At 47.8% G+C, this 27,641-nt stretch overlaps 1 protein-coding gene across 6 annotated transcripts in view; it reads right to left on the bottom strand.

Moving 5' to 3' along the window:
- Positions 1-691: 691 nt before the first annotated feature.
- Positions 692-27,641, bottom strand: part of IQSEC3 (IQ motif and Sec7 domain ArfGEF 3) — a 94,456-nt gene continuing 67,506 nt past the window's right edge. For 2 of the 6 annotated variants that reach the window (XM_063395040.1, XM_063395041.1), the window contains 10 exons: positions 27,040-27,201; positions 17,688-17,810; positions 16,886-17,052; positions 14,676-14,815; positions 13,924-14,049; positions 12,721-12,820; positions 10,471-10,632; positions 9,610-9,702; positions 9,123-9,166; positions 693-6,918 (listed from right to left, as the gene is read on the bottom strand). In XM_063395040.1, the coding sequence (XP_063251110.1) occupies positions 6,481-6,918; positions 9,123-9,166; positions 9,610-9,702; positions 10,471-10,632; positions 12,721-12,820; positions 13,924-14,049; positions 14,676-14,815; positions 16,886-17,052; positions 17,688-17,810; positions 27,040-27,201 (1,555 nt within the window). In that variant the 3' untranslated portion in view covers positions 693-6,480. Of the gene's footprint in view, positions 6,919-8,959; positions 9,040-9,122; positions 9,167-9,609; positions 9,703-10,470; positions 10,633-12,720; positions 12,821-13,923; positions 14,050-14,675; positions 14,816-16,885; positions 17,053-17,687; positions 17,811-27,039; positions 27,202-27,641 lie in introns of all 6 variants that reach the window. The other 4 variants (XM_063395036.1, XM_063395037.1, XM_063395035.1 and 1 more) reach the window with 4 other exon arrangements.

Below are 27,641 nucleotides of genomic sequence, written 5' to 3'. Positions count from 1 at the left end.
AGAAGTTGTGAGCTGAGACTGAAGGCTGAAGTCAGATCCCAGGAGAAGGGTTCTTTCCTTCCCTTTTAGAAAGGGAAGATAATTCTGCCCTTGTTCATGTGGCCTCATAGAGTGCTGTGTTTTGGATTTAGTATGAGAATAATGTCGATAACACTCTGATGTTTTAGTTGTTGCTAAGTAGTGCTTACCCTAAATTAAGGGTTCCATTCTCTGTCAGTGAGGAGAGGCACAAGAAGCTGGGAGGGAGCGTGGCCCCGGAGGCAACACCTTCACAGCAGGAGGCAGCAGGCTGTGGAGTGCTGAATTCAGTGGTGAATCTGCATTTTGCTTGTCGGGGTGGATAGAGCCCACTTACAGCAGAGCATTTGAGGAATGTGCTCAGTTAAAAGTCCATCTGAAAAGTTTCAGAGAAAAATTGCATCTCAAGATTCTCTGTGGAAAAGAGTGGTGTATTTTGATCAGTTCCAACCACGCTATGTATCAGTTATTGCACATAATGGATGTTGTATAGATATAACAGGGTACAGATGCACTGTGAAAATTGTGGTATTTGGGTTGTAATCCTTTGTACCAGCACCACCCATATACGTCTACATAGAATCCTTCCCAGAGACACTTGCCATCTTCTGATTAATAATAGTATCTGTACATTGGAGCAAGTGAGGAGTATTTCACATACAGACAATCCGGTTTTATTGCTTTCACCTTTACTTTACAACCAGGTGTGTGACCTGAACATCAGCCAGGAACTTTAATAATCCTCTGTTTCAAAACATCTTAAAAAATGCCTGTTTGGGGTGGGCTGATTTATAATATAGCCGTGGCACACAAAAACATAAATGGAAGCCTCTGAATCCCTGGGAAATATCCTGGCTGGGTCTAGGGGAAATTCATGTCCTCCCAAGTGTTTTTCATGGTGGGTCTGGGGATCTAAGGGATTCTTTGAAGCTAGCAAAGAAGTTGCAACCTATAGACAGGGGGTTTTTAGCAGGTGCAATCTGAATCCAGCATCTATTAGATCCAGCTGCAGAGATGTAGCTTGCCTTCCCCCACCCATCGCAGAGGAGAGCTCGCTTTGTGTGCTCGTGATTGATTCTCTCTCAAAGGTCAGCTTCATTAACCTTGGGGTTATGCTGTGTGTAAATATGCACTTGTATCTGCTCTGCACGGGAAATGTAATTTTCCTTACGTGTCTCCCATCCAAATGTTCCCCAGGCCTGAGCCTGTGTAGCTGGTGAGATGTGCTGCAGTGGTGGTGCTGCGGCCAGCACAGCTGTCCTGCTCGGGCAGTGCATGGTGCCTGCGCCCCACAGCTGTGTCCGGCGCGCTCTCTGAGGCGCAGTCCTGTGTGCTGGCAGGTGCTGTGAGCCCACAGGTGCTGTGAGCCCACAGGTGCTGTGGCCCCACGGTGTGTGCTGCTCTCTAGTGCAAGGTTCCTGCGTGGCCACGTGTGCCGCAGTGCACGGGCAGCAGCGAGTGCTCTGCCAGGCTGTGCGGGCCTCCCTCCCCGGAGGTGCAGCCTGCGCAGCCAAGAGCATCCATCAACACGGACAGCAATGAGCTGGGGAACAGAAGGGCTCTGCCTTGCCCCTCCGTTTTCCTCTCTGTCTCACTGCAGGGGCGAATTTCACAATTAAGTTGCCACCTCCTGAACAAGTTTATTGCTTCCTGGTTTCCTCTGGATCTGATCCTCAGAGAGCCTGAGCAGGGATCTAGCTCCTGCTGCTTTTGACAAGAAGGCAGCAGTAGCTGAGCAGGCTGCCCCGAGGCCAGCAGGCATCCAGGATGCTCAGCACTCCCTGGGAGCACCCCTCGGTGCGTGGTGTGCGCCTGGCACGCCGCTGGGCCCAGGGACACCGGGGCGGGGGCTGAGGCAAAGAAGACATTGGAGCACAAGTGACATTATCTCAATATAATTTCTAAAACTCTATTGATTGAACAGATAAAATACCTCTGATCTATTTTTGTTATTTTTGTTACAAAATATTAGCCATTTGGACTCTTTGCTAGGTGTGACCACACTACTTTTCCCAAAGGAAGCCTTTGTTGGTGATATTTACAGCAGGAGACGGGTACAGACAGATAGGTGCTTTCAAAAGCCTACGCACAGGTAACGCTTCTGTTGTTAGATTTTAAAAAGACACATTCAGATGGGGTCGTGACTAGTGTTGAAGAGCTGGGTGACTTCAAAGCTGCTGTCCCAGGCATGGCTGCGAACAAGAGGGCAGGACAAGGACAGCTCTAGCTCACGAAACACTGCCAGCAGTCCCAGGAGCCTACACTAGCACAGTGAGGCAGATGGTGGAGTGGGAGACAGGGGGAGCTTGTTCAACAACTTGCATTTCAAAGCAGAGACTCCGTCAAGCAGCAGCATCCCCAATTTAGGGCTCAGATTGGTTTTGGAAACCTAAGAAACGTGCACATAGTTGCAGGTTGAGCCTTTGGAAAAACATGTAACAAAATTCAGACCCTTACAGCTTGGAGGCCCTCAAATGCTTCCAAATCTGGTAGTACCTTTCAGTATGAGTATTGATGAAATTTGAGTTGTGGTTCATACCCACACCTTTCATCTACAGGAAGGAGAGAAAATGTGAACGGTGGGATGCTTTGAAAGCCTTGTGAAAGCACTAAGTGTTGCTAGCCCAGCAGCCAAGACTACGGCATTAAAAATTACTACAGCAGCGGAAAAACACTGCATTAAACCCAAATTGTTTGCAAGGCTCAATTCTCCTGTCACATTTTCCCATCCCTTTGCTGCTGGTGCGAACAGATTAATTTCACTGGGCCTGCACCAGCATGAGCAGGCATCAGCACAGAGCCTGATGTAACAGAGCTCAGTCTCTCCTACTGTTCAGCAAAGCCACCTTCTCATTTGGCCACTGACTACCCAACACTCACTGCAGAACCCTTTCCACTGGGTTTCTGTTTTCTCTCTCCCCACACTTTTTTAATATAGAAGGGCATGAATTTGGCAGCAAAAAGACACTGGTTCATTTGGGTTGAGCTAATCTCTGCAGCAGCTCCCTGCCTGATTCCTCCACCTGAAAGATTGTGCTAGGTTTATGATCAGAGTCACTGCTGTCAAGAGCTGGTGATTTTTCTTTGGGCTGGTCCCTCCAGGTGGGCTGTGGTACACATTTTGTCCTTCGTGAGGTCGTCACTGAGATGCTCCTTCGGGGTCAGTCTGTGTGCAAGGGTGTCTGTTCACAGCTGTACGGCTACACTGAGTCTGTGTGTCTCGCTGGCGTGTGGGAGGACTGAGGGAGCAGACAATACAATAGATCAGACAAGGTGCAGATATGTTTTAAAGTGCTTGTCATCCTTCGAGACCAACCTTCCTAGAAAAAAAATCATCTGTATTTTGAAGTGAAGTCCGAAGGGCTCGGCTCCACAGTAGAATTTTGACCAACCTGTTCCATGACAACCTGGAACAGACTAGTTTTGTGACTCTTCAGCTAAACCCAACAGATGTGGTAGCCAGCAGGCTAGAAGACAGCAAGGGTTATCTACATTTGCTTCTCTGTCCAAATCTCAAGGCCAGCAGTAGCGTTTGCAAGTTCAGGGAAAGAGAACCAGCTTGCCCTGAGAGAATACTCGGGTATCTCAGCACTTCAGTTCACTCACTTCTACCCTTCATCCAGCATGGAGAAGGGAGTCTCAAGGCAGTTTCCTTATTTCCTATTTAGATTCTAGAAGCTCTCCCAATCAATTATTAAAGCAGCAAACATCTTGTGTAGGAACTTCATAGGCATTGTTATAAATATTTTATCTAAAAAAATTATTTCCTCAAGTATCTTAAGGTTTTTTGCTGTTGTCACTTTGTGTTAAATGTCAAGTAAAATCTAATTTATTTATTTTAACACACACACAGAGCTTCACTGGCTCACTGCACTCTGGGAAGAAAGCTGAACTAATCCTGCCATTCCTCTCAGACAGTTAAATAACTACTGGGAAGGCGGGACTGTGCCAGTGCCTCCTGGACACCCCTTCCACTGCAGCAGTGAGCAAAAACAACAGCAGCCACACACTGCATTGACCAGACAATGGCAGATGCCACGCATGCTTTCTTGGGAAGCTGTGGGCAACTCGGATGAGGTTCTGGCTGCTGTGAGGCAGCAGGGTGTCGCCCTGGAGGGAGTCAGCAGCAGCCCAGAGCAGCTGTGCCTCACAGCTGGCTGGGGGGTGAGGGGCTGAGCCCTGGCCAGGAGTGAGGACCTCTCCCTCATCCAGTTCGGGATGTGGAGCATCCAAACTGCACTCTGGGCCTGGCTAGGGGTAAGCTTTTCTGGTCTGGAGGGAGACTGGGCATCTGTTCAGGGTTTTCTTACAATCTTTTCTGTCATCTGCTTCTGCAGTTTTCCCTGAGGCTGTGCTTGGGGCTCCCAGGGGGCATATTTGCTATTGCAGATAAAAGTGGCAGCCTGATGGATGCCCAGCTAAGCAAACAAGTCAGATCTCTTGGCACAGCTGGGTGCATGGGCCAGGCTCAGACAGACAAGGACTTGGAAGTGAGCAGGCTCCTGCCCTGGAGGGCTGACCAAGTGCAGGAGACCTGTCACTCCAGCCCCTTCTGTTTCCCTAACTTCAGCTGGGCTTCTGCCCACACCACATGTGTGAGCTCTCTCCCTGAACATTCCAGCACAGCCAGCAAGCATCCAGGGAGCACTGAGGGATCTGAGCCCATCCCTGATGCACTGTGGCCTTTGTCACTGGCAATGGCCCCAGAGATCAGCATACTGGCACAATCCCTAAGGAAATTGCTGTGTGGCTTTTACCCTACAAGGTAAAAAAAAGTTTTCTGCATCTGTCTTCCCTGTCCTCCTTTTACTGATATCTTGCACATCCTCACCACTGGCAACAACTCCTGCCATTCCTCACTCTACCACTGCATCATCAGCACTCAGTGCTCATGGCTCAGCCTTGCACGGGAAGAGCATTTCTGTCTTTCCTTCATAAAATAAAATAAAAATAAAGGCCCTAAAAGACTTTCTGTCCTATTTTAGAATCCTAAAGTTGATCTTCTTAAACCTCGAAGTGAGATAGAATGAGTGAGTGAGACCAAAGCCTTTAAGCTAATTAATATCTTCCCCTCCCTACTGCTCAGAGATCTTTTTTCTAAAAATACATCCACAGCCCATTTTTAATGCTGTCTTCCTTCACATCAATGTCCCCAATAAAGCAGAGGAGCTGAGCTGTCATCTCTATCTCAGGATCTGCCACTCCTCTCACTTTGAAGCTGGGAGAGAGAGGGAGAGAGAAGAGGCCTTGGAGTTTGGGCAGCTTTCCTATAAGAAGGGCTGATGGAGGTAAGAGTATAGCCAGGCAAGAGATACAGATGGGAGACCACATGAGTGGTCTCCAAAAACCCCCTTCCCTCTAACACAGGTAGAAGAGCCCAAGTGAATGGAACACCCACCCCAGAAGGTGAACATAACACTCAGCTTTTCTTTCAGAGTACAAAAATGTGGGTGGGCAGGAAACACAGAACCAGCCAGAAGAAGGAAAGCAGAGGCAGGTCTGTTTTAGAGAAGACAAGCTCGTGTGTGTGTGTATGTGTGAGTGTGTTGAGGTGGGAGGGCACCTTTGGTGCCATCTCTTTGGAAAAGTACACATCCACTCCAGGAAGATCCCTGGACTGAACCTCTCCTCCTGCTTCCTCAGAACTGCGTGGTGTTTCCTTAGTAAGCATGCGCATACATACGCTACCATACAGGTGTATTTACATGTGAGGTCTGCTAGGTCTCAGCAGAGGTCTCTGGTACAATGCTCCAACATAACAACAGAAAAAGTTTTGGTGTTAATGAGGCCATCTTTGTGTTGTACTGCAGCTCAGAACAGTCTCTCCTCCTCTCAAGCTCTCTTCCACTCGTGTGCTCCTTCATTTGGAGCCAGCTGCTGCAAGGAGATAATACGTGGAGAGCGCTGAGGAGGAAGCGTGGCCAGTGGTGCAAGTTCTGGCTCCAGCTTAGCAGGTGGCAGCGATGGTGGCAGGGAGAACTCCATCCCCAGGAGTGCCCCAAGGTTGGCCCTTGGCACACATGAGTCCGTTTCTCTCCGAGGCTGGCGAACTTTCAGGATGGGTACAAACCTATGGCCAGGAAAATGCAAGGCAGGAAAGGAAGTTGAGGAGTATGAAACGGAAGACACGGTGCCTAGAAAGCAGCAGGTCATCAAGCCTCTGAGGAACGGGCAGCAAAGTGCTACATGGGGACAGCACGAGCACAGAGGCCAGCTGGGATGGCAGGGTGTGAGGATGTGTGAGCATGGATGTGGGCAGGTTCTATAGACGGCTCCTCACAAATAGCATCATCTTGAGGGAAGACGGGGTAAGAGTTAGGTCAGTTGGCTTTTTTTTTTCTTTTCCTCTTGTTTTACTAAAAAATAAATCACAAACTAGATCTCTGTAGGCAGAAAGGGTCCCTGGGAGGCGGTGGGGAAGGGAAGCGGGGAGGTCTGTGCTGTTTGGTGCTGGTGGTGTGGCTACACGAGGCTGCGTGAGCCACTGGAATACCTGCGCCTCTGAAGCAGCGAGCTCGGGGGGCAATACTGGTGGGGATGGTTGTAGGGAGGGGGTGGAGGTGGCAGGGGAGGCTGATGGATCAGCTTCATGGGTGTCCCAGGGAGCCCACTGCCCACACCGCGCCACGGGGTGGAGGTGCACGAGTCGGAGGTGACGTAGCGTGTCAGAGTCTGGTTGAGGGCCGGTTCCATCCGAGCGAGGCACGGCTTGTCCAGGACAATGACTTTGACAATCTGCTGGCACTGTACAAGTGTCCCCGCCGAGGCGGGGTGCGAGGGCACCAGTGCTGTCTCCAGCCGCTCCCGTGGCATGTTAAGACGCATGCTGGGCTGCATTCCACTCTCGGGCCCCAGGGCGGAGTTGTGCTGGTACGTTTGAAGCCTGTTGTGAATTGACACCTAGTTTAGAAACAGCCAAAGAAGCATTAAATGTTACAAGACTTTTCCCATCTGCTGCTACTGGCTGCCCTGAACCCCCGCCACCGGACGACCTCATATGCATTCAACCCTCCCTCCCTCAAAAAACCAGAATAGGTATGACCCCGGCTGCACAGTCCCCCTCAACAGCCCCACTGTCCCCATCTAGCCCAAGTGTCCCCGTCCTTTCCATTGCATCAGAGGCAGCAGAGCCTGCGATCCCAAATGCAGGACAATTTTGATTATCCAAACAGCACAGGGAACACAAATCGACTCTAGAAATGGAAGTGTCCGTGAATTCTCATGGTGATGAGCAGACCTCGGGGTCATGCCTTTGTCCCCACCAGCAAAAAGGAGAGGGGGACCAGACCGCAAGGTTTCAGGTAATCGAGGCTGTGCGTTTCAGCAAAATGACAGCAGCTGAATCTGAGATAGAGAGCGACAGAGAAACTCAAGCCTTTCCCAGCTCCCTGCCTTTCTAAGTAGGAAGGTACACCATATGACTGGCTAAAAAGCAGAAACCTGACACAGCCTAGCAAAAGGCAGCTCCCTCTGATCCATTTGATGATCTGTCACTGAAAGGAAATGATTTTCAAAAAAAGAAAAAAGAAACAAAAAATGCCCATCTAGCTCATACAATGGTAAAAGAAGTCCATGATGAAATGGCAGCAGATTAGATAATCTCAGAGAAATGGAAATGCTCTTCTGCTGGCAGGGTAATACTTGGCCAGCTGAAAGCAGGTGGGGAAGCAGGAGGTCATCAGGAATGACCACGCAGAGATGCTGATAATGGAATCAAATAAAGGAGCTCACTGAGACCAATCTAAAAAAAGTAGGAGCTGGCCTGGACTGGAGGTCCCTAGCAGCAAAAGTGCAGCAGGGAAATAATGCTTCCCAAATGATGAATGAAGTTATAGTTCCTGCTGGCAAGGACATGAGGTGATGGAGAGCCCAAACCAGAGCTAAGCTGCTGGCTCAAAACAGAATGTCAGTCAAGTGGCAAGCCCTGGGTAGGAAACAAGTGCTGGCAGGTTGGCGTGGCACTTCCAGCCAGGCAGGGGTACAGGTGGGACCGTGGCACTGCCCTGAGGGTCTGGCAGAGTCAGCAGCAGCACCAGCAACTGGGAAGGAGAGGCTGTGAAGTGACCAAGCTCCCCACCATGCTGGAACAAGGAGGAGCTGTCTGTCTTTGTGCAGGCATGGAGGTTGCTCAGACTCACCACACAGCAGGACACAATATTGTGTCAATATTCATTCAGGTGGTGAAATGTCCCACAGGAAAAACTGCTGGGCCACGAAGTGCCAGTGACATTAGGATACAGGGAAGCCATTCTACACAGGGAGACATTTCTAACAGGAACAGGAAACTGGCTGGCAGAGGCACCTTTCCCAGGAAGCAGGTATCTGCAGGAAAGCAGGGTGCTCTCTGGGGAAAGGAAGCAGCACCTACTCCCCACAGAGAAGCTGAATTCTTCAAATAAATATATGTTGAAAAGAGGCGAAATAAGTACCCCAGAAAAGGGCAGGTTCAGGACAATGGAGATATTCAGGACAGAGAGAAAGAGTAGGAAGTAGTTGGTAAGATTTTCAGCGTGGAGATTGCATTTTCCTGTTTTCCCACAGGCAGTGGGAATATGGATGTCTGTGAAGAAACAGGCAACCCACTGGATGCTAGACATTCCTGCAAAGATAGATGTACACAGGACAGCCAAGCCCCCTACCTAGAAAAGTGAAGCTCTCAGTAAAGTCTGGAGTACAAAGGCTATGCTTAATCCCCTTCTGGGGGTTGGAGAGACAGAGCTGCAGAGATTGTGCAGGAAAGCTGGGCTGTGGGGAATTTGCATGTGATGCTGCATGGAGTTAGCATGTCAGGGAAGTCCTTGGTGGGGTTCTCAGTCTCCCCAGAAGCAGTGGGGTGAGTTAGTCTACAGCGTTTGGGAGCTTGGTCCATGACGGATGTTACAGTTATAAAAACGGATTGAAAATGCTTTGAAGTTTAGTTTGGATTTGAAAGTTGTATTACCCGTCCTAGCAGTAACTTTTAATTGTATCTCTGGAAATTGGTAAAATTGTCAGTCTGGCTGGGGAGGCATTGATTAAAACCTGAGAAAAGAAACAACAGAGAATGTGAGAAGAGCTGAAGTGAGAGAGAATTACTTACCTCAGCTGCTCTGCACTCTACTTACCTCCACTGTGCTGTCCGAGACCTTCTCCCCCAAATCCTTCTTGCCTTTGAAATAAAACAAAAGATCTCACTCATGAGGTCTGCCCCTCTAGTAAAGAGGTGGCCCTCATACTGTGGACTGGAGAGTTAAAGGGAGAGGTGCAAGGCCAATCCAGCCCCTCTTGCAACCTGTTAGCTGCTTAGTGGGGTATGTTTTACCAGTTCAGGGAAGAAGATTGGGACAGGTTCTTCAGAACTTATCCATGCTCTATCAGTAACACCTCTTTACCAGGTATTACAGCTACAGAGGGGGTAATGAGACTTCAAGGGTTTTTTCTAGGGTATTTGAAGAATGTATATGTTCTCATATTTCCACTATTTGGTCAAGGTGAAAGGATACAAAACTGAACACTTCTTTTTGCAGTTATTCTCGTAAGAATCAGTAAGAACACAATTGCAGAGGCAAGACTTCTTGACTAAGAGAAGTTGGGTGCTGGGTGCCCTCTTACCTGTTGGAGAGCCTTGCTTAGACTGCAGTTCCATCTGGGCTCCATTGGTCCTTAGGGAGAGAGTCTTCGTCCCTTGCTGTTTCTCCAGTTCCCCTGCAAAACAGACATAGAGAAATAAATGAGGAGAGGGATGGAGGGAAGGTCACCAGCATATTGAAGGAGCAAAATGGGAAGTCAGCAAGGAGAATTAATGCAAGAAAATCACAAGTGAGTGTCAAGAGGGGAGAGAGGAACATCCAAGAAAAACAAAACCAAAAAACCAATCAGAAACTGGAGAAGATTTGACATGTGGAGAAACGAATGTACATATCTCCATAGGACCTTCTACATATGACCTACATTTATACAGGATTGGCAAGTGCTGCACAGATGGGGACCACTGAAGCTGAGCTACTTTGCTCAACAGATTATACGTGGAAAGGCCATCAAAGGCTACATGGACATCTTGTCTGTATAAGTCATGGAGTGACACAGACTGCTTGCCCTTAGGACAACGCTCTTAAAGGGACAAGGTCTGTCCCAGCTATTTACAGATCATATTTGCATAGGCAAAGGAGTATGGGACAGAGAAGAATCTTCTGGGTGTGACAGTCTGGGTGTGAAGCTTCCCTGTTCCAGGCCACTGTGTCACACTCCCTGTTTCATAAGCATCATAAGTAGTTAAGTCCTTCCATTTCTCCTGCAGGCTGGTGGTCACAGAGCGCTTTTTCATCCTATCAGTGAACCCAGGAACATCCTGTGCAGACTTGTGCTGCTCATCCTCTTTGCCCCGGTTCCTGAAGAACTCTTCCTTTACCCTTTCTCCCTTGTAGTCACATGCAGTGTGATGGCATTGGAGTGTGAATTGTGTGAGACCCTTACATTCAATTCGTATCTGTTCCAGTTCTGTCACTTCTGCTATTGACTCTTTCAGATCTTCCACAAACTTCTGCATTTCCTCAGCACCCAGAGCACAGAAATGTAGTACTTGTTTCTTCTCTGAGCCTGAAACTGGAGTCACCAGTGTAATGCCATGGGGGTAATCTGAAAGAAGATGTGTCAACAAAAGAAAGAGTTATTAGGCACTCTTGATGGAGTAGTTGGTTGATTTGGTACATCTGAAGGACAGAGAGTTTTCAGCATGAGTCCAATGGAATTTTGCACACCCAGAGTTTGTTACACTGCCAGCTGTGGGAACCTGCAGCACTGCAGCCCTCCAAGAGAACGGAAGGACCAAGCTGCAGCAGCAAGACAAGTGTCACCAGCACCACAGCGCTGTCAAAACCAGAGAACTTTAGCTCTTAGTTACTCTTAGTGCTGGACTGGCCCTGGGAACCTGAGCACAGAGGCAGGACAGTAAAGCCTTTCTCAATCTGTGGAAGAGTAAGCAGTGTTTGTGAGGCCAACTTTTTCTTCTGTGGGAGATGCAGCAAGAGAGGTTGTCTTCTGGGGTCAAAGCCACTGCATCCACCATGGCAGGACTTGTCCCCAGTCTCTCCTTTCATCTGCAGAGAGCACAGGAGGGGTGTTGGCACAGCATGGGTGGGGAGTTTGTTGTACTGTGCAGAGAGAATGGTAAAGGGAAAGATATGTGTTTCTAGGTCTTGCTTAGTACTCCCCACAGGCAAAACACAGGAAAGTAAATGAAAGCTTGTGCTCAGAGGGTGAAAATATAACAGCATAAGCCCTTATGTTTTAAAGATCATGTTTGTGTGCAGGGAGGTGATGACTGGAGATTCAGCCAAGAGAATCAGGAAAACATGAGAGTGCAGAAAACTTGCCACACTTTTGACTGGACATCCTCTATCCTTTGCTCAATGGCTGGTGGTTTCAATCACTTTCCTCCTTTTCTTTCACATTCCTCTAAATTTAATTTCTGTCCTCCCCTGTCTTGCTTTCACTTCTCCTCCATTGCTCCTACGTCTGCCTGCCTTCCATGGGCAGCCTTCCTTTTTTAGCCTTCCTTTATCAGTCTTTTCCCAAACAAACCAAGGCCTAACCTGTTATTTTCAGCCAACTCTCAGCTCCCCCTCTTTGCGTGCCAAGCCCTTTTCCTGCCCTGTGTCTCTCTCATCTGTTCGGATCACGAGATCTTTGTGACATCTGCTTTACTGTCTCTCCAGGGGATGCACAGCAGCATGCCTTTGCCAGAAGATCTTTGGGCACTCCAAGGATAGTCGTGCTACCCCTGAACGCTGATTCCAGCTCTGGTGGTGCCTCCTGGGGATGCTCAGGTACGAATGCCCCCCTAGTTCACAGGGGCGTGGGAGTATCTGCATGCTGCAGAGTAGGGCGCTGGGAGAGTGACACTGCCAGTGCAGTAGAGGAGGGGTGGAAAAAACTTCGTATAGCCACAGAGCTGCCACATTTTGCTTTCCTTGCAGCATGTTCTCCATGTGCTCACAAAGCCCCAGGGGCATCAGCCATGCTTGCCTGGGACTGCTGTGCTGCCCCTCCATCGTGCCAGCAGGAAGCCCTGCCTGTTTCTGGAAGTCCTCCACGGCACAACCAGCCCCAGTCATGACACATCATGGCTCTATTCCCAGACCATCAAGGTCAGGCTGGCTAGGGCTGGCCTCCCGCCATGCTTTGATGGGTGCTGTGCCAAGGGCTCTGCCTCTGCCTTGGGAAGCTCTCAGCACAGCATGACACGGTGCAGGGAGGTGGCAGCAGCACCTGAGCGTCTGTCAGCATCAAAGGCAGCAGTGGGGATTGGGCATGAGGGGACAGGGGCTAAAGCTGGCAGCAGCACTCCTGCCAACAAGATTCTGCACCTAGCTGGCCTCTGGAAGCTCAGTAGGATGTATGTGGGGATTGATTCCCCCAGTCTTCACTGACTCCCCCAGTGGTGTTGTCCCTGCCACCATGACAAGCCAGATCCTTCCTTCAGTGAGGCCCTTGTGCAGATGCTCAGACCTAGGAAAGGTACCAGGAGCTTCTTCTCATCACAGTGTACCTAAAGAGTGATCTCCTTGGCACCAAGCCTCAGTTTTCTCTCCTCCACTTTTAACTCTGCTAGAATCTCGCAGCTAATGCAAACTCACACAGCCCCTCCCTCCTTCTCCTTTTCCCTCCTGGGAACCTCCCTCCTTCTCCAAACCCCTCCAGGAAACCCAGGAGCAGTGGACTTACACTCATTCTCAAAGAGATGGAACTGCATCCCTAGCAGGCCGACTGACTTGCAAAATGTGTATGTTGAGGAGCTTTTCTTCTTCGGGCAAAGCTTGAGGATCTGTTGGAGGCAGAGAAGCATCGTTGGTGCTGGGGAGCAGTGAGCCAGGGATGATGCAAACTGCTCAAAGCAAAAAAGCTTTCTGCAAGCTCTGTTAAGTGTACATGGGATTGGTGAATGGCCAGAGAGCTGCCTGGAATGCTGCACTTGTAACAACACTTCTGGAATCCTGCAGGCATCACCCTGGGCCCACTCAGCTCTCTCCCAGAGGTGCTGGTTTTTTGATTACCACATTTCTGACTTTGAAAGAGTGATTCTCTCTTCACCAAGGAACAGATCAAAAGACAAAGGGAAGCCTGTCATAAATACCTTAGAACTGGGAACAAGAGCATATGAGAATGCTGTGCTGCCCCTGTACCTCAGCACTAGTTTTTATGGATCTGGTTTATCCCATGGAGTAGAGGGATAGCAGGGAGCAGACCCTCTCCCCAGGTTCACAACTGTACAAATGGCTGCAGAAGAATAGGTGGATAAAGCTCTCTCATCCTCTCCTTCTACATAAGGGTTTTGGGTTAGGCTTGCATCTGCTGCAACCACAGTTTCACTTCGCCATTAAATTCAGCAGACTTCCATTTTGTTTGGCCTCCTTCCAGTCTCATGGTAAATCTGCTCTCCTGTACCTGCCTAATTCCATTGCTGGGACTGGACACTTCAAAAAATACTCTACACATTTGGGGGTCTGGCAGGTATTATCTAGCCTGCTACAGCCTTTTCCATGTTACCAGGCAGTGATTTTGAAGTGTCTGGCAGGAAAGACTTAAAGTGCATGAGAGGGCTCTGTCTATTATAGTACAAACAGACAAAGAAATGAACTTCCCTTTCATGAAATGAACTACCCTGCTGGCAAAAGCATGAGAGAGAGCAATGACATTGCTTGGATAGCTGTGGGATGTGACAGTTTGTTTTTTAAAGAGTTACTGGAGTCTTAGATTTAGTAGGTTTTTAACAGTGAAGGGCCCAGAGCTGTGTCTTAAAATGTTGATGAACTGGAAGCTGTGCTTAGAACAGAGGGAAAATGAATGTTATAGACTGGTTTTAAATTTCCTTACAGAAACCAGGGCAGAAACCAGTACCACAGTGCCTAATGGCCAAAGCTCACTCACCACCAGCAGGTCATTGAAGAGGAAAACTTCCCTTTGGTGAGCTGCCTGCTTCTGCACTTTGTTCACATCGGTCACTTCGTACAGGCGGCTGCAGCACACCAGCCGGCGGTGCGGCACCGACAGGACCTGCAGCGAGCACACAGGGGCACGCAGGGCTGAAGGAGGGGCCACTCGGGGTCTCCCCCACCCTCTGCACAACCCCGCCCAGTGACACAATTCCACACCCTCTGCCCAGACAAATCACCTCCTCCTGCTTTATTTTGGACAAACAAACAAAAACGTATGTACGTTTTTGCACTACATATTGGTTGCTGCCAAAGAAGCTGTCTGTGCATTCGGCATCTCTCAACCCCAGCAATTTTTAGGGAACTCGTTAGAGACAGATGGATAAATTGTTTTCTATTACTTTGCCTTTCACTTCGTACATCCTAAAAAGGCCTGAAAGTTTGAAACACTGCAGAGCTATCCGTTGAGCACTGATTTTAGTGCAGGCAGGACCTGCAGTAAAATCCATGGGCAAACAATTACTGCACTAGATACTGTAAACTCAGGCCAAGGAGATCCCTCAAAATTAGGAAAGACTGAGACAGCAGGAAATAGTTGGGAGAGGAAGGAGTACATTTGTAGAGACAAGCAAGGAAAGTATTATGTAAGAGAAGAAAGGCATAGAGGAAAAACACAGAAAAGAGGACAGGGAAGGAGGGGGGGGACGGAGGGGCTGAGTGGGTGCCAGCGGGGTTATGGGTGCTCACCGTTTTCATTCCAACAATGGACTTCTCCACTTTGGTGACATAAGTTACATGGTCCTCATTAGATTTGAGCTCTTTCTGCTGGATCCTCTCATAGATCCCCACCACCAGCTCCCGAGGGATGTCAGCACCGTCATCCACCCCTGCCAAACACAGAAAATGTTGGGCAGGCCAGTCAGAGAGAAAAGGAAAGGGAAGAACCAGCGGTCCCTGGCAGTTCACTACCGCGTCTGCACTGTGCAGTGCTGGGAACGATGAAGGGGAACAGCAATACTTCACTTTAGGCTGTCTCCTTTGTTTCTCTAATGCAGCAGCAGGAGAGACTGACATCTCTAAGGCCAATGCAGCTGATTTCATCATTCCACTGCTCTGCATGGTGGCTCTTTTCCATGTGTTCCCTAAGGTTTTATAGCCACAATTTCACACTCATATATCTTGGGCCACTCGGCAGCAACCCCTGCATTGATTTTGTATCATCAGAAGTGCTAGATGTGGAGAAGGCCGATGATGGGATTCAGCAGCTCTTCCTGCCAATGCAAGCATCAGCTCTCCTTGTCTGCTTGGTGACCTCCACCATTTTCCTTTTGTGTTGTCTCCTGGGAATAATACTTCCCTGCTGTTCTGTTTGTGGGATCTCTGCCTTGATCCTGCCCCTTTCCTCTTTTACATCTCCTTAGATAATTCTCCAGATTTTGCTGTCCGACCCCTCAGAGCTTGGCAGAAAAGTTTTTTTTCACCCTTCCCTGAGCCAAACACTGCAAACCAAGCTGCCAGACCTTCCTCCAAACTGAATTCCTCCAGTCATTTTATATTGATTTTCTCTGCATTCCCTCCAGCTCCCTGGTCTGAGATGTACTATCCTGAGTGGTGCAGTTCAGGAACTGCTGAGAAATGGAAAGGCATTGAGATGTCCTGGCTCCTTTACCTACATCCTTGCAAATGTATCCCAAATAACATTTCAAACACAGGCTGCTGAAGTTGCTGGCCTGGGCATTGACCTAAGTGAGTCTGGATTGAGCTGTCTCTCCCTGTCTGTGGTGGGGTGACATCCTTCACTTGCTCTAATGAGTTGTGGTATGTTGCACTGGAGGTGGGTAACCTTTGTGCTGGTTTAATTCATTGTGGTATGAACTGGCAGATTTTCTGGCAACTCTTAGTGTAAGTTAACATTAAAAAACCCCTTCTTTTGTTAGTGCTATCCATTGTAATACTGAAGGAGATGATGGCAGGTAGCAGCCCCATTCAGTATCTGTGGAATTAACTTGAAAGAGGGCCTCAGTGTCATATTATACCAGTCTGAAGCAGGTGACAAATTGTGGAAGATGTGGGAGGCTGAGATGACACCTTTTGAACAGCAATCAGGACAAAGAAACAAGTCAAAGGAACCCAGAAAAGTACAAAATCTTCAGAAAAGACAGGAATTTATGCTGGAAAAACTTTGAGGGAGCTTTATCTGAATTGCAGATGTGCAGTAAGAGAAACTTGGAAAATGCCTGACCTAGGATGACCTAGGAGTGAATATGGTGGGAAATTAGACAATAAGTTGTCTAGACATGATGTCAAAAAGGCCAAGCAATACTAAGCTGCATTAGTAGATCTGAAAATAAGAACAAGGCGGTAGCTCTATATATATGTTGTGACCACATCTGAAAAAGTGCTTTTAACAACCTATTACCAGGATAGAAATGATCAACCTTGAAAATAGAGGAAAATTGATTTGGGAACTGATTGTATCAGAAATTGCAAAGGGGTAATGTATGCATGAACTCTGTCACACCTATAGTTACTATAAGTAATCGCAGGCAATTAAGAAGAGGAAGATTTAGCCTGAATAAAGGGAAAATGTGTTCATATATTCAAAGCAGCACAACCCAGCAGGGTCTAAGAAGGATGGAGCTGAACAATAGGAAAATGTAATACAATGGACTGTTTCCAAGCAATGAGATATCTTAAAAGATGAAGCCATCTCTCAAAGGAAAATGGTTTCTGAGAAGGCTAGACAGCTTTCTGCAGAAAACAAAGCTAATTAGAATTTCCCTTCCCCAGCACCCTAGAAGGCATCTCAAAGGGCCTTCCATGTCTGGCTCACAGGCAAGCAGCAGAAGACCTGGAGAAAGGCAGTTCCACTAGGTTTTTTTTCCTGCCTTCATCTAGGCAGAATTTAGAAAAGCAAAAGGGCAAAATAAAAAAAAAAATCAAAGCAGGACCCTCACCTCTCAGATTGCGAATGAAGTCCTCCAGCATCATCTTCCTGTCAGGCTTGATGTTGGGGCTGTACATGTCCGTGTTGAGGAGGATGATTGCAAAGGCCAAGATGAAGATGGTGTCCGGGTTGTGGAACTGCTGGACCACGTCTGGGTTACACATGCAGTACCTCTGGCTGCAGCAGGAGGGATGCACAACTTAACACGGAACATGGGAACCCTCTGCTCCAGCCTGGCAGTGGCTCTGTCACAGGCAGATCACATTCCTCCTTCCGCTGCACCTCTCACACGTAAGAGAGGGAACCCACTGCTCTCTGAAGGCAAATTTCCCCACCAATGGCTGAAGGAGGCTGATGAATCTTCAGCCACCTTGTTCTCAGGAACCAAAAAAGCAAGTGAGACTGGAGAGGGCTACTCAGAATGCACCAGTACGTGAGTGTAATATAGGAGGAGTCTGCTCCAGCCTGCCTTGCTAAGCACAAAGCACTCCTCTGGATGCACCAAGCTGCCTTGCAAGCCCCTCTGCTGCTCTTCCTGTGAGTCACCATTGAACAGGGAATCCCTTGCTGGCTGCCATGTCATAACCTACTTTCCACTGGCCTTGGTATGTACAACTTACCTTCCTCACTCTGGTCCCTGGTACCCTTCACGCCACTGAACATCTGACCAGGCCCCAGCTGTGACACAGCAGTGGCACAGAGGAATCCATCCCTCAGGAAGCCCCTCCATGATGCCCCTCTTTGTCAGGGAACTCTGGACATTCTCTCCATGACTGCTGTTGTTTTTGCCTTGGCAGGGCTCCGTCTCTTACCTGAAGGCCTCGATGAGCCGCTCCACCTTCTGCGCCTCCCCCTGCACGCGGATGTGGGCCTGGAATTTCCGCAGGGCCTCGTCCAGCTCCATGCCTGAGAAGTCCATCTCGTCCACCACGCAGCTGTGAGAGGGGTACAGCGCCTTCATCAGAACATCCCTCTGAGCGTGACATCACGCAGGCTCCTCCGCTGTGGGACTGAGGCCCAGTCCCCCAGGGAAATCCCATGGGAGAGCCCCTGGGACACCTCTGTGGCTTCCTGGATCCTCTTACCACAGGCAGGGATTTCACTCAAGTGATTCCTGCATTCTACAGCTGGTGAGCAATTCTTGTGCTTTACTATATATTTATATGTGTGTGTGTGTGTGTACGCACCATGGTTTATACATATGCCACAGACAGCATATACATTCACATATGCATATACGGAGAAAGTATGTGTATATATACACGTATTGATACTTACCTGTATCTGTATAGATATATAGACATCTGTATTGACATAGATATTTAGACACCTGTATCAATAAGACCAGAATCAGCTCAGAGAAAATAGGAAATGGAAGCTATTGCATGGAAATAGCATGCAACATTACCTGCTCATCTGGTGTCACTTTGCATTTCAACGTGATTCACTGCCCACTGGAAATCCATGGCCTATTTAGAAACCCCAAGAAGGGGGTGACATCTCTCTTACTTCCTACTAAAGGATTCTCATCTTATAGAGGCCTTGCTGTTTGTCTCCAAAACCTACCCCTGCAGTTCTTGCTCTCTGTGTTAGTCAAATAATCTACTTGTTCTTACTGCATGACATTTCAGTCACTTGTAATGACAACACCTTTCCCATGTGCCTTCAGCCCATTCTGTTAGCATAATCCTACCTTTTGTGCTCAGGTCATTACTGCAAGCATTAATCAGAAGACTAGACTCAGAACCCCCTGTTCATAATGTCCCTTAGGCCCAGCTTCCCATTTCAGCAGAGTATGGAGGCACTAATGTCTGTATCAGCCAATTTGCTCCCCTGTTTATGATTCCTCTGCTAATTTCTCTCTCTTCACTCTCAAAAAAAAATTATCCAAGGCTTTGCTGAGGTCTAGAATTATGCTCTGCACGTCCCGTCTAGAAAACTAGTTATTCTAACAAAGACAGACATTGAATTAATCCACTTTCCACTGACTTTGGTATGTACAATTTACCTTCCTACTTGTTATTATTCTTTCCCCAAAAAAATTTTCAAAACTGAAATCCTCTGACAGATGAAGAAAATCACAGATGCCAAAATACCATTTTCTTTAAACTTTCCTTAAATACAAAGTTAGTAAATTGCTAATGGGAACACCTTGACATTAGAAGTGCATTAAAAAATCAAGAACTTCATATTTTCAGCTTCTCTGTACTTTGGATGCTACTTTTATCAACCCCTTAACCCCTTTATTTAACCCTTTGTATTGTGCTTGGGTTGTTTTGTCATCTGGTAAAGGATAAAGTGATCCCAAATTTAAGGTTATTAAGGAGGAAATCTCTCCCAAGATAGGTTGTCTGGGACTTTATGAGTGGTACTGGGAAAAAAGAGGGGGAGGAGATTAGGTCTCTTCTGGACCCTTCTGTTTCCTAGGACTATCTGGAGGTTTTGCCAAAGAAACCTCTACTGATGAAGGGCTGTGCTGTTACCAGTTCCTTCTCCTTTCTGAGGTAAGTTGGGCATGTGTCTGTTGATCGTTTCTAAGTGCTGCCGTTTGCTGGGGGTTGTTGGGAAATGGTTTGTGAACTAAGCTGTTGAGTGCCATGTGCAGCCTTGCTAGAATAAAAATCTGTTGCACAATACCTCAGATGGGCGAGGGATAGAGTTCAAAAGCTCAGAGACATTTCTGCATTCCTCCACTGCCTTATTGATTCAGGAGTTCTCAGCATTTAACTGGGGTGACACCCACAGAATAACTTACCAAGAGCTCTGACTGAACATAAAGTGCTTTGTATCTTCTGAGGTAGGACTTGTTACAGCCTCAGCTAGGAATTGTGGGCTCTTTCTCTGCACAAAGTCCATGCAATTGAAATTCAGAAACAAATAGGGAGCAAGGGAAGAGAATCAAAGGGGCTGCTCTCAAAGGAAATCTTCCATGAAATATTTTTTTATCTCTCCAAGAGGTGGACTGCAGAAATACTTGGCAATAAGAAAACTTTCTCCACTGCCTCTTTTTTATTTTTATTTTTCTCATACTTATACTCAGTCCCTTGGGTTAACATCAAGGTATTCTGCTTCTGGGAATTTATCTTTGATAGTAAGAACAGTTTTTTCTCTTGTTAGTCGTTCTTGTGTTCACGGCTGCAACCTCAGTACTTGGGCTTTTGTTATTATTTTTTAGTCCTTTCCAGTGTGCAGTGTTTCTCAGCACCGACCCTGGTGATTTTGCTGCTATTGTCTGCTTCCAGTCATGTGAACACTGAGTCCTTGCACACCCAGGGACACCCGCTAAGGTCACCCTAGTAACCCCAATCCACCAGCATTAAATCATCTGTCTTTTGCTTACTCCTTCCCTTTTGATCAGTCTTTCCCCCTCCACACAGGCTGCCCTAACACACCCTCCCCTCTTTGTACCGATCTCGAGTAATAAAGTCAATGCCCTTGATACAGAAAGCATCGAGCCTTCGTTAGGACAAGTAGGACAAGGCAACTGTTCGTAGCTCTCTTCAGACTCAAACAGGCTTTGCTACATGAGTTATGCTTGGATTCTGCTGTGAGTATTTCTCTCACAGACTGACTGAAGCAGGTTTACTTTGTAAATTCTAACTCCTGGGAGTCTCTTCCATGTGTCTCTCAGCCCAAAGGACAGTGTTCCCTCTCCTGTTTACTGAGAAAAGTTGGCCAGGCAGAAAAGACAGGTTAGGAAGAATGTTTGATTCAAAGTCAGCCTGTGCTTGGATTTGATTTATCTGACAAATCCTGTGCCAAAAGTTTGAAGAACAGCTCCTAGAGGAGCCACCAGGTACCAAGCTGCTATTTCTGCTGCTAGACAGGCAGGAAGAAAGGTGCATCAGACTTGTCTGACATTTTTTGTGTGCAAATTTGACACATTAAAGTCCATTCAGAGCCAAACAGCCTTGTGCTATGGGTCTGCCGTGTTCCTGCTCCTCTTCTAGACAGCTGGAAGTTTTGTAGCCTTCCTTGACTTCAGATTCCTGCACAGACTCTCCCTAACTTTCCAAATGCACTCTGGTAACCGTGTCAGACATCTCCTGAAATGCAGCACAACTTTTCTCTGTGAAACCAGAGGAAGGAGGTCTTTTCTTTCCAAGCTAGAGACCATGGAAGCTGACAAAGGATATGAGAGTGGGTGGCTCTCTGCACCCACAAGGAATAAACCAACAGCTCATGTGCACATGCCAAAACCAGTGCTGAGTTCATTTTTCCACAAACAGCTGGATACCTGTGAGATGCTTATTCCAGGACCACCAGGAGGCTTGAGGAATGATGACACAGAGACACAGTAATCACCTTATAAAATCTCATGTTCCAACTCTTTCCTGCCCATGAAGTTGCAACAAGCCACACAAATTGAGCTTGCAGTGCTCCCAGAGATTCATTTAGCCCACTGTCTGCAAGGATATGACTTTGGATATTTGGATCATGTTGTTGAAGCGAGCAGGAAAAGCGCTGGCTCCCTGCCTAATAAACAAGGTGGTGGGGGTTGAGAACTCTGTGTGCATGAGGAGTTTGGTCTGCTCTGAGGCACCTCACAACAACATGCACGGAATTCCACACCAGCTTCCAGGACCAAAGAGTTGGCTCCTAGATGGATTATTATGCTTAGCTGTTGTCCCTGTTGTAGCCTCCTAGGCTAGAGGGAAAAGATACTCCCAGAAGTGGGTGGTCTTAATGGCAGAAGAGCTGTGAGGATTTAGCACAGGGCTAAGCATGGCAAAAAAGCCTGTGGCAAAAGGGTTCAATGAAGGCAGGAAGCAGCTGTATCATGTGGGGCTGGGATCTGCTCATCCAAGTGTAATGACCTATTTTCCAGCTTTTCCGCTCAGGTGACAATGCAGCAGGAGCTGGGATGCAACTGAAAGCATCTGTAACGAACCTGCAGCCTCCACTCAGGGAGGGAGCAACGGGGAAGGCAGCCAGGTGGAAAGTTTAAAATCACAAGGCACAAAAATACTAATAAAAACCATCCCTTTTCTCAGCCTCCCTAATTCTTCAAGCTTTCTGAAGGTGAATCAGGATTTGGGTGAATTGTAGAAGAGCTCAGCTCTCTGGAAGGAGACTGCCCTGCAAATGCAAACTAAACAGAAGGAAAATTCAGTAGGACTCCCGACTGCATGCACCAGTGGGCACAGGTGTATGTCCCAGTGCTGCCCTCCACGCCCTCTGGGAAGGACAGTCTCTGCAACGGAGACCCCGGCCGGCACCAGTCTTCTCTTTCTGGACAACGCTTCAGGACATGTAGGGCTTGTTTTTCCCCAGGGCTGTCGTGCCTACTCACCCTCCCATAGTTGTTGGTAGCTCGCAGGGCTACTTACTTGGGAATCTACTCCTTCCTGAGCTTCCCTGGAGCCTAGGCAGACTCAAGTTGCACCTCCAGCCTGTACAAGTCTGGCATGGGAAGGCTGTTCTTAGTCACATCTGGTGTGTGCTACAGCCCTGCTCGCAGCAGGTCAGAACTGACCATTCTTCCCTCTGTCCTGTGTCCATCACATCCTTGTCTATGGCTCCTGCTCAACCCTCCGATCACACAAGTCCCTTACGGACCCTCTGCAGCATCCTCTGCACTGAGAAGGAGAAAGAAGGCTGGTTTGGGCTAACCTGACAAGTCCATTCTGTCTGTCCAAGAGGACCTTAACTCTTCTTTGAGAGAGTGCCTTTGCTAGGCTCCCGACTCTGCACTGAGCGAGAGCAGCTTTTCTCTCCCTGACTTTCCATGACAGAAAGAGAAGACAACACAGGCTTGGCAGACAGGAGACCTGCTCACCCCAGGGAGAACGTCTCCAACAGCAACTTCCACTCTTAACAGCAACCAGACCCCACTCAGCACAATGTCTCCTCAGCTGCAATCTCTGCCCATTTCTTCTCTGACAGCAAGTGCACCAGGACAGCCACATCTGCTCTCCCAAGTCCCACGGGCTGAACACAAACCATCCAGTACCAGCACAGCCGACTCCATTCATGGAATCACTCACATTATCTTGTTCATGAATGAACTATAAATGGAAGCAATTCCTGAGTCACAAACAGGTGGAGGGGAAGAATGGACTAAAGCGAAGGAAGGTATGAAGGAAGGAGAACAAAAGCAACAAATAAACACAGAATGAAGAAAGGATGCAAGAATGATGATGTGTCTCATATAAAAACTATGTGTTAATGCCTTGGGCCTGACTTTTTCAAAGCAACAGATTTTTTTTTCTGCAGTACTTGACAAAAAGATTTGATTAAAAGGACATAGGTCCTTTAATGGGCCAGGCTCTCCCTCTCCAGCTGTATTCCCTGGACTGGTAGACACTGAAACCCTGAGGCAGGTCCCCAGTGACTCTCTCTCACTGGCTGCAGGACAGCCAGCAGAAGGAGATTCTTGGATCTTACTGTGGGATGGTGAGCACAGTGAATAGTTATTCTTCGGGATGCTTAAAATAGGTTGCAAGTGAGATTTATGCCCTGTAACACAAAATGCCTAAAAGCTGCACGTCCAGACAAAACTGAGAAAAACAGCACTCTTGAGGGCCCCGTGTCTCTCCGTTGACAAGAGGAATTCATAAATTTCTAGAAGACACTAAACTTGGTGGTGGCCAACAACAGGTGAAATAAATCCTAGTTTTAAATACTGAAGTCTTTTCTAAACAAGAAAATTACATACTGCATCTTCCTAAAGAGACAGATCTGAGTGATTCACTGTTATCAATGCATGTGTGTCAATTATAGTCAAAACCCGTTGAAAATCTCCTGCTCTCTCTCTTGTTTCTCTGGCTAGCATGCAGAATTACTTGTGAATTATCCAGACACCTTTTTTGAGTTCCAAGAAAATCAGTTAAAGGTTGAAAGATAAGAGCAGGAAGATGGAGGGAGATTATAATTTCAGGGCATTTAGATGCTGGGCAGGAATGTGTGGGACGGCAAAATAGCACACCAAAGTGCTCAATCCTCATCAACTGCTTACCTCACCTAAACCCATGCCCTTTTACATAAAAGGCTTTGCAACCAGCATAGCGCTTCTCTGGAGTTTTACTAGGTGGACAGCAAAGTGGGGTCATCTTCCCAGTGCCAAATGCCCCTCTGCACTCCTGAGCTCTGCTGCTTGACAGCAGGAACAGGCAGAGGTCGGCTTGTCTGTCAGCCAGCACAGCTTCAATACCTGCAGCAGCCAAGAGAACTCTGCAGAGTACAGACTTATGGCTGGACATTTCAGCTGAGTCTGGAGTTTGTAACCTAGGCAGCCCTGCCTCCAAATGCACAAGGGAGGCTGACACTTTTGCAGATGTTTTAAAAGCTGTCCTATTATTTATTCATGCAGATGGGTTAATTCAACCTGGCTGCAATAGAAACATTGCTTACAATACACAATTGCAACATAAGTTTTCACATTGAGCCAAAGCTAAACTAACACAGCAAGTGGCATCAATAATTGAAATTGCTTTTGGGAGGTAGAGGAGGCTCCAGGGTCAGGTTTGGGATGTGAAAGAGCACAGACATCTCTGCCTGCACACAGGCTTGCTCACTGCAGGTGATCAGAGCCTGTGCAAGCACTACTGCCTGCTTGTGGCCACCTGCCTGGGTATTTGACCTCAGCAGGACTAAGTGCCTGTTCTTCTGCCCATTTGGGCCACAAAAATGACTCTGGTATTGGGCAAATTGTGCAAAAGCTACTGTATGAGCTCTCCTGTCTGCTGCATGCTCTGCAGGGAGTACCATGCACTTTAACATTGCTAAGCGTGGGTGGATGTGGGGACAGCAAGACAGCCCTTGCAGAGTCCATTCTCCCAACCTGTGTCAGTGTTCCAGAGCTAGTTCGATGGGAGCTGAGTGGGGAATGAGAACCAGACAAGGTCTTTGACAGTTCTAAAATGCCAAAAGGTCTTTGATCTGCCTCTTGTTCTCATAGAAACAGCTCAGAAGTTACGGCCATCCACTGGAAATGCCAGCACACTACACTACACTGTTAGCCCTCTTCTTCCTGCAGCATGGACAGGAAAAATATCCAGGATTATAATTCTGGGCCATGACTTCTTTCAATGCGTTGTTTCCATGCATGGCATGCTGCTGGGCATGCAGCCACTGCCCATCCAGCTCTCATGAGCAGTTGATGAAAAATTTGCTTGCAAAACCCATCAACCATGCTGAACTATACCCGTAAGCTCAGAACTGGCACAGGAAATACCTTCAAATGGCACACCTACAACCAGCTGAATGTGCATGGCTTTTCCTTCCTGTTTTAGAACATTCTGCATATATTTTAAGTCTACTTTTATCTTTGCCTTTAAGGAAGACAAATCAGCCATTTATTGTGAAGAAGGGATGGCAGCACAGATTGTTAGTGCAAGCATATCATCTGTTGGCTGGAGAGAACAGACGTGGGTTTGAACCCTGAACTCAGACGCAGTTGTTTGATACATGTTCAGGAACACACAGCCCCTGCCCAAGATGTATCCATGTACACACAGCCTCCATATCTTGAGGTCCCCATCTTTGACCCTTGTTTTCTACAGATGTTAATAGGATGAGCAAGATCACTCTTTCACTGAGCATTTGAAGTGTTACCATGAGAGAGGCAGTGGCAACTTCAGTGAATGAGCATGTTGGAGTAGGGCCACCTGCTCCAATGGCCCCCCTGCCCCATGCAGAAACAGGACAGGCAACCCCAGCGTGGCAGCTCCTGGGCACTGAGGCTGGGAGGCTGACACCAGGCTTTGCAATGGGGACTGTTCCCAGGAGCTGCTGACTCTGAGTGTGTAGTCCCATGTGAGGCACAGGAACATGGTCATTTGTAGGGATGATGCCAAATTCAGGATTACAAGGAAGTGTCAGCCTGTTGTTGTTGCAATATTTCCCTGTGCATGCAGAGGCTAGGTTTGGATTTGAGCAGATTATCTATCAAGGAAAGCAGCCCACACAATACTTACTGGAGAAAAAGAGGCAATTACTTTTAATTGTAGCTCTCAGCATGAAAAGGCTGGACAGCACATGTATCTTGTTGCTGGACAAATCAATACTTCTACAGTGTATTAAAAAAAGAGATGGATGAAAGGTCGGGTAGGTACCTGCAGCAATAAGAAGCAGCAATTGCAGCTGGAATTAATTTTAAAATTTAGGCCTAGATTTGGCTCTTGAACTTTGGCATCCTCCAATCTTTCTCTGGAGTAGAAGTGGTATGTGGATGGGATGTGGAGTTTCTGTATGGTTTGGTTTGAGAGAAACCACTGCAAAATTCAAGGGAAATAGAGAACATTTTGGAGAGTGGGAGAATGTAATAAAGGACCCAGAGCAAAGGACTTCCCGCCTAGTGGAAAGGCAGCTCTCACTTAGAGTTGTGCTTCTGCATAATAAAAGAAAGATGCAGCTGAGTGCTGGTTATGCCTTGAAATGGGTTTCTGAATGAGCTAGACTTGAAAGAGGAGAGAGGTGTAGGCTGAGAGAGGCGTGGCTTGTGACCAGAAGAGGGTCACAATGACAGAATTGAAGGTAACAATCCAGCAAAGGCAGCCACTGAACAGGAGCAGGAAGGAAACCTCAGATTTTGTTCTGAAAAGGGGCAGCTCAGCTCACTGGAGATTTTGGAGTGGGGATGTTCCTCAGTGCTCTGTGGCTGCTGTGGCAATGACAGCCCTTAGTAGATACGTTTTCATATGCAGGCCTCCTCATCACCACAAACAGGACCTTGTAATTATCCTCATAATGGACAAACTCAAAGGGCCATCAATTTCCAACCCGGACAGAAAGAGATCTGAGTATGTAGCCAGCATTCACTTCTCCCTGCTGGTCTCACAGCAGGAAGCAGATATTTTTCCTCCTCTGCTTCTCTTAGTACTTCCCAGAAGGCTTCAGAGGTACTTTATATGGATGGGATGAGACCCCAGCCAAAGAGTTTCCCAGCCCCCCCAAACTGCCAGCATCACTAGTTCTACCACCTGAAAGTGCTGAGCTCCTGCTAGGTGACCACAGGCATCCTGAGGAGGGACTGACATGAAACAACTGATGATATGAAGGGTGAAACACATAGCTGGGAAATGTGTTGAGGCATGCCAGATAGGGCCTGGCAGTGGTGAATTTCCTGAGCAGTGCAGGTGGAGGGGCATGGAGGATAACAAAGTGCTCAGCTGGAAACTCCTTTAGAGTGCAAGAAGGAGGGGAAGAGATTTCCACACTTACTCCAGGACATCTCTGTTGAACTGCTTCTTGCTGTTGCCCAGGAATTCCCCGATCATCTGGCGGCTGAGGCCCTTGCGCTGCAGCAGGAAGTGTGCCACCCCAATGGGGGTGTCCGGGATGAAGCCTCGGGAGATCAGGAACTGGATCCCTTTGTCTGGGTTTCTGGAAGGGAAGGACAGAGACATGGTGAGACTGCAGGATCTTTTGGAGGCATTGTTGCCTCTGGCTCACCCCATGGCATGCATCAATGCAGCCCTTGGTATGTGCCTGAGCTCCTATGAGTTCATGTGTTTGTCAGGAATGGGACTCGTTGGAGTGAGGAAAAGTGACTTGCTTTGTGCCCCCCTAGCTGCTGGTGAGGACAAAAAGATGTCACAGGACCTTGCTGTGTCACCTGCAGCACCTGCTGCCACCTGGTCATCACAAGTGAAATCCCACTGCGAAGAATCCTGGTGCATTGTTCCACACCTCATTAGTGACTCTTCTGCCATCCATCTGCTCCAGAGTCAAAGGCTCTTTCCTTTGTGAAGAAACTTAGGAGCCATTGCTGATATAGTCTATGGGCAAACGGGGCTCAAGACTCCAAGGGGGATAACCAAAAG

The sequence above is a fragment of the Prinia subflava genome, chromosome 4 (genome assembly GCF_021018805.1).
Source record: "Prinia subflava isolate CZ2003 ecotype Zambia chromosome 4, Cam_Psub_1.2, whole genome shotgun sequence".
NCBI classification, from domain to species: Eukaryota; Metazoa; Chordata; class Aves; order Passeriformes; family Cisticolidae; genus Prinia; species Prinia subflava.
The sequence above is the reverse complement of the archived record's forward strand: the minus strand, read 5'-3'. Positions and strand labels throughout refer to the sequence as shown.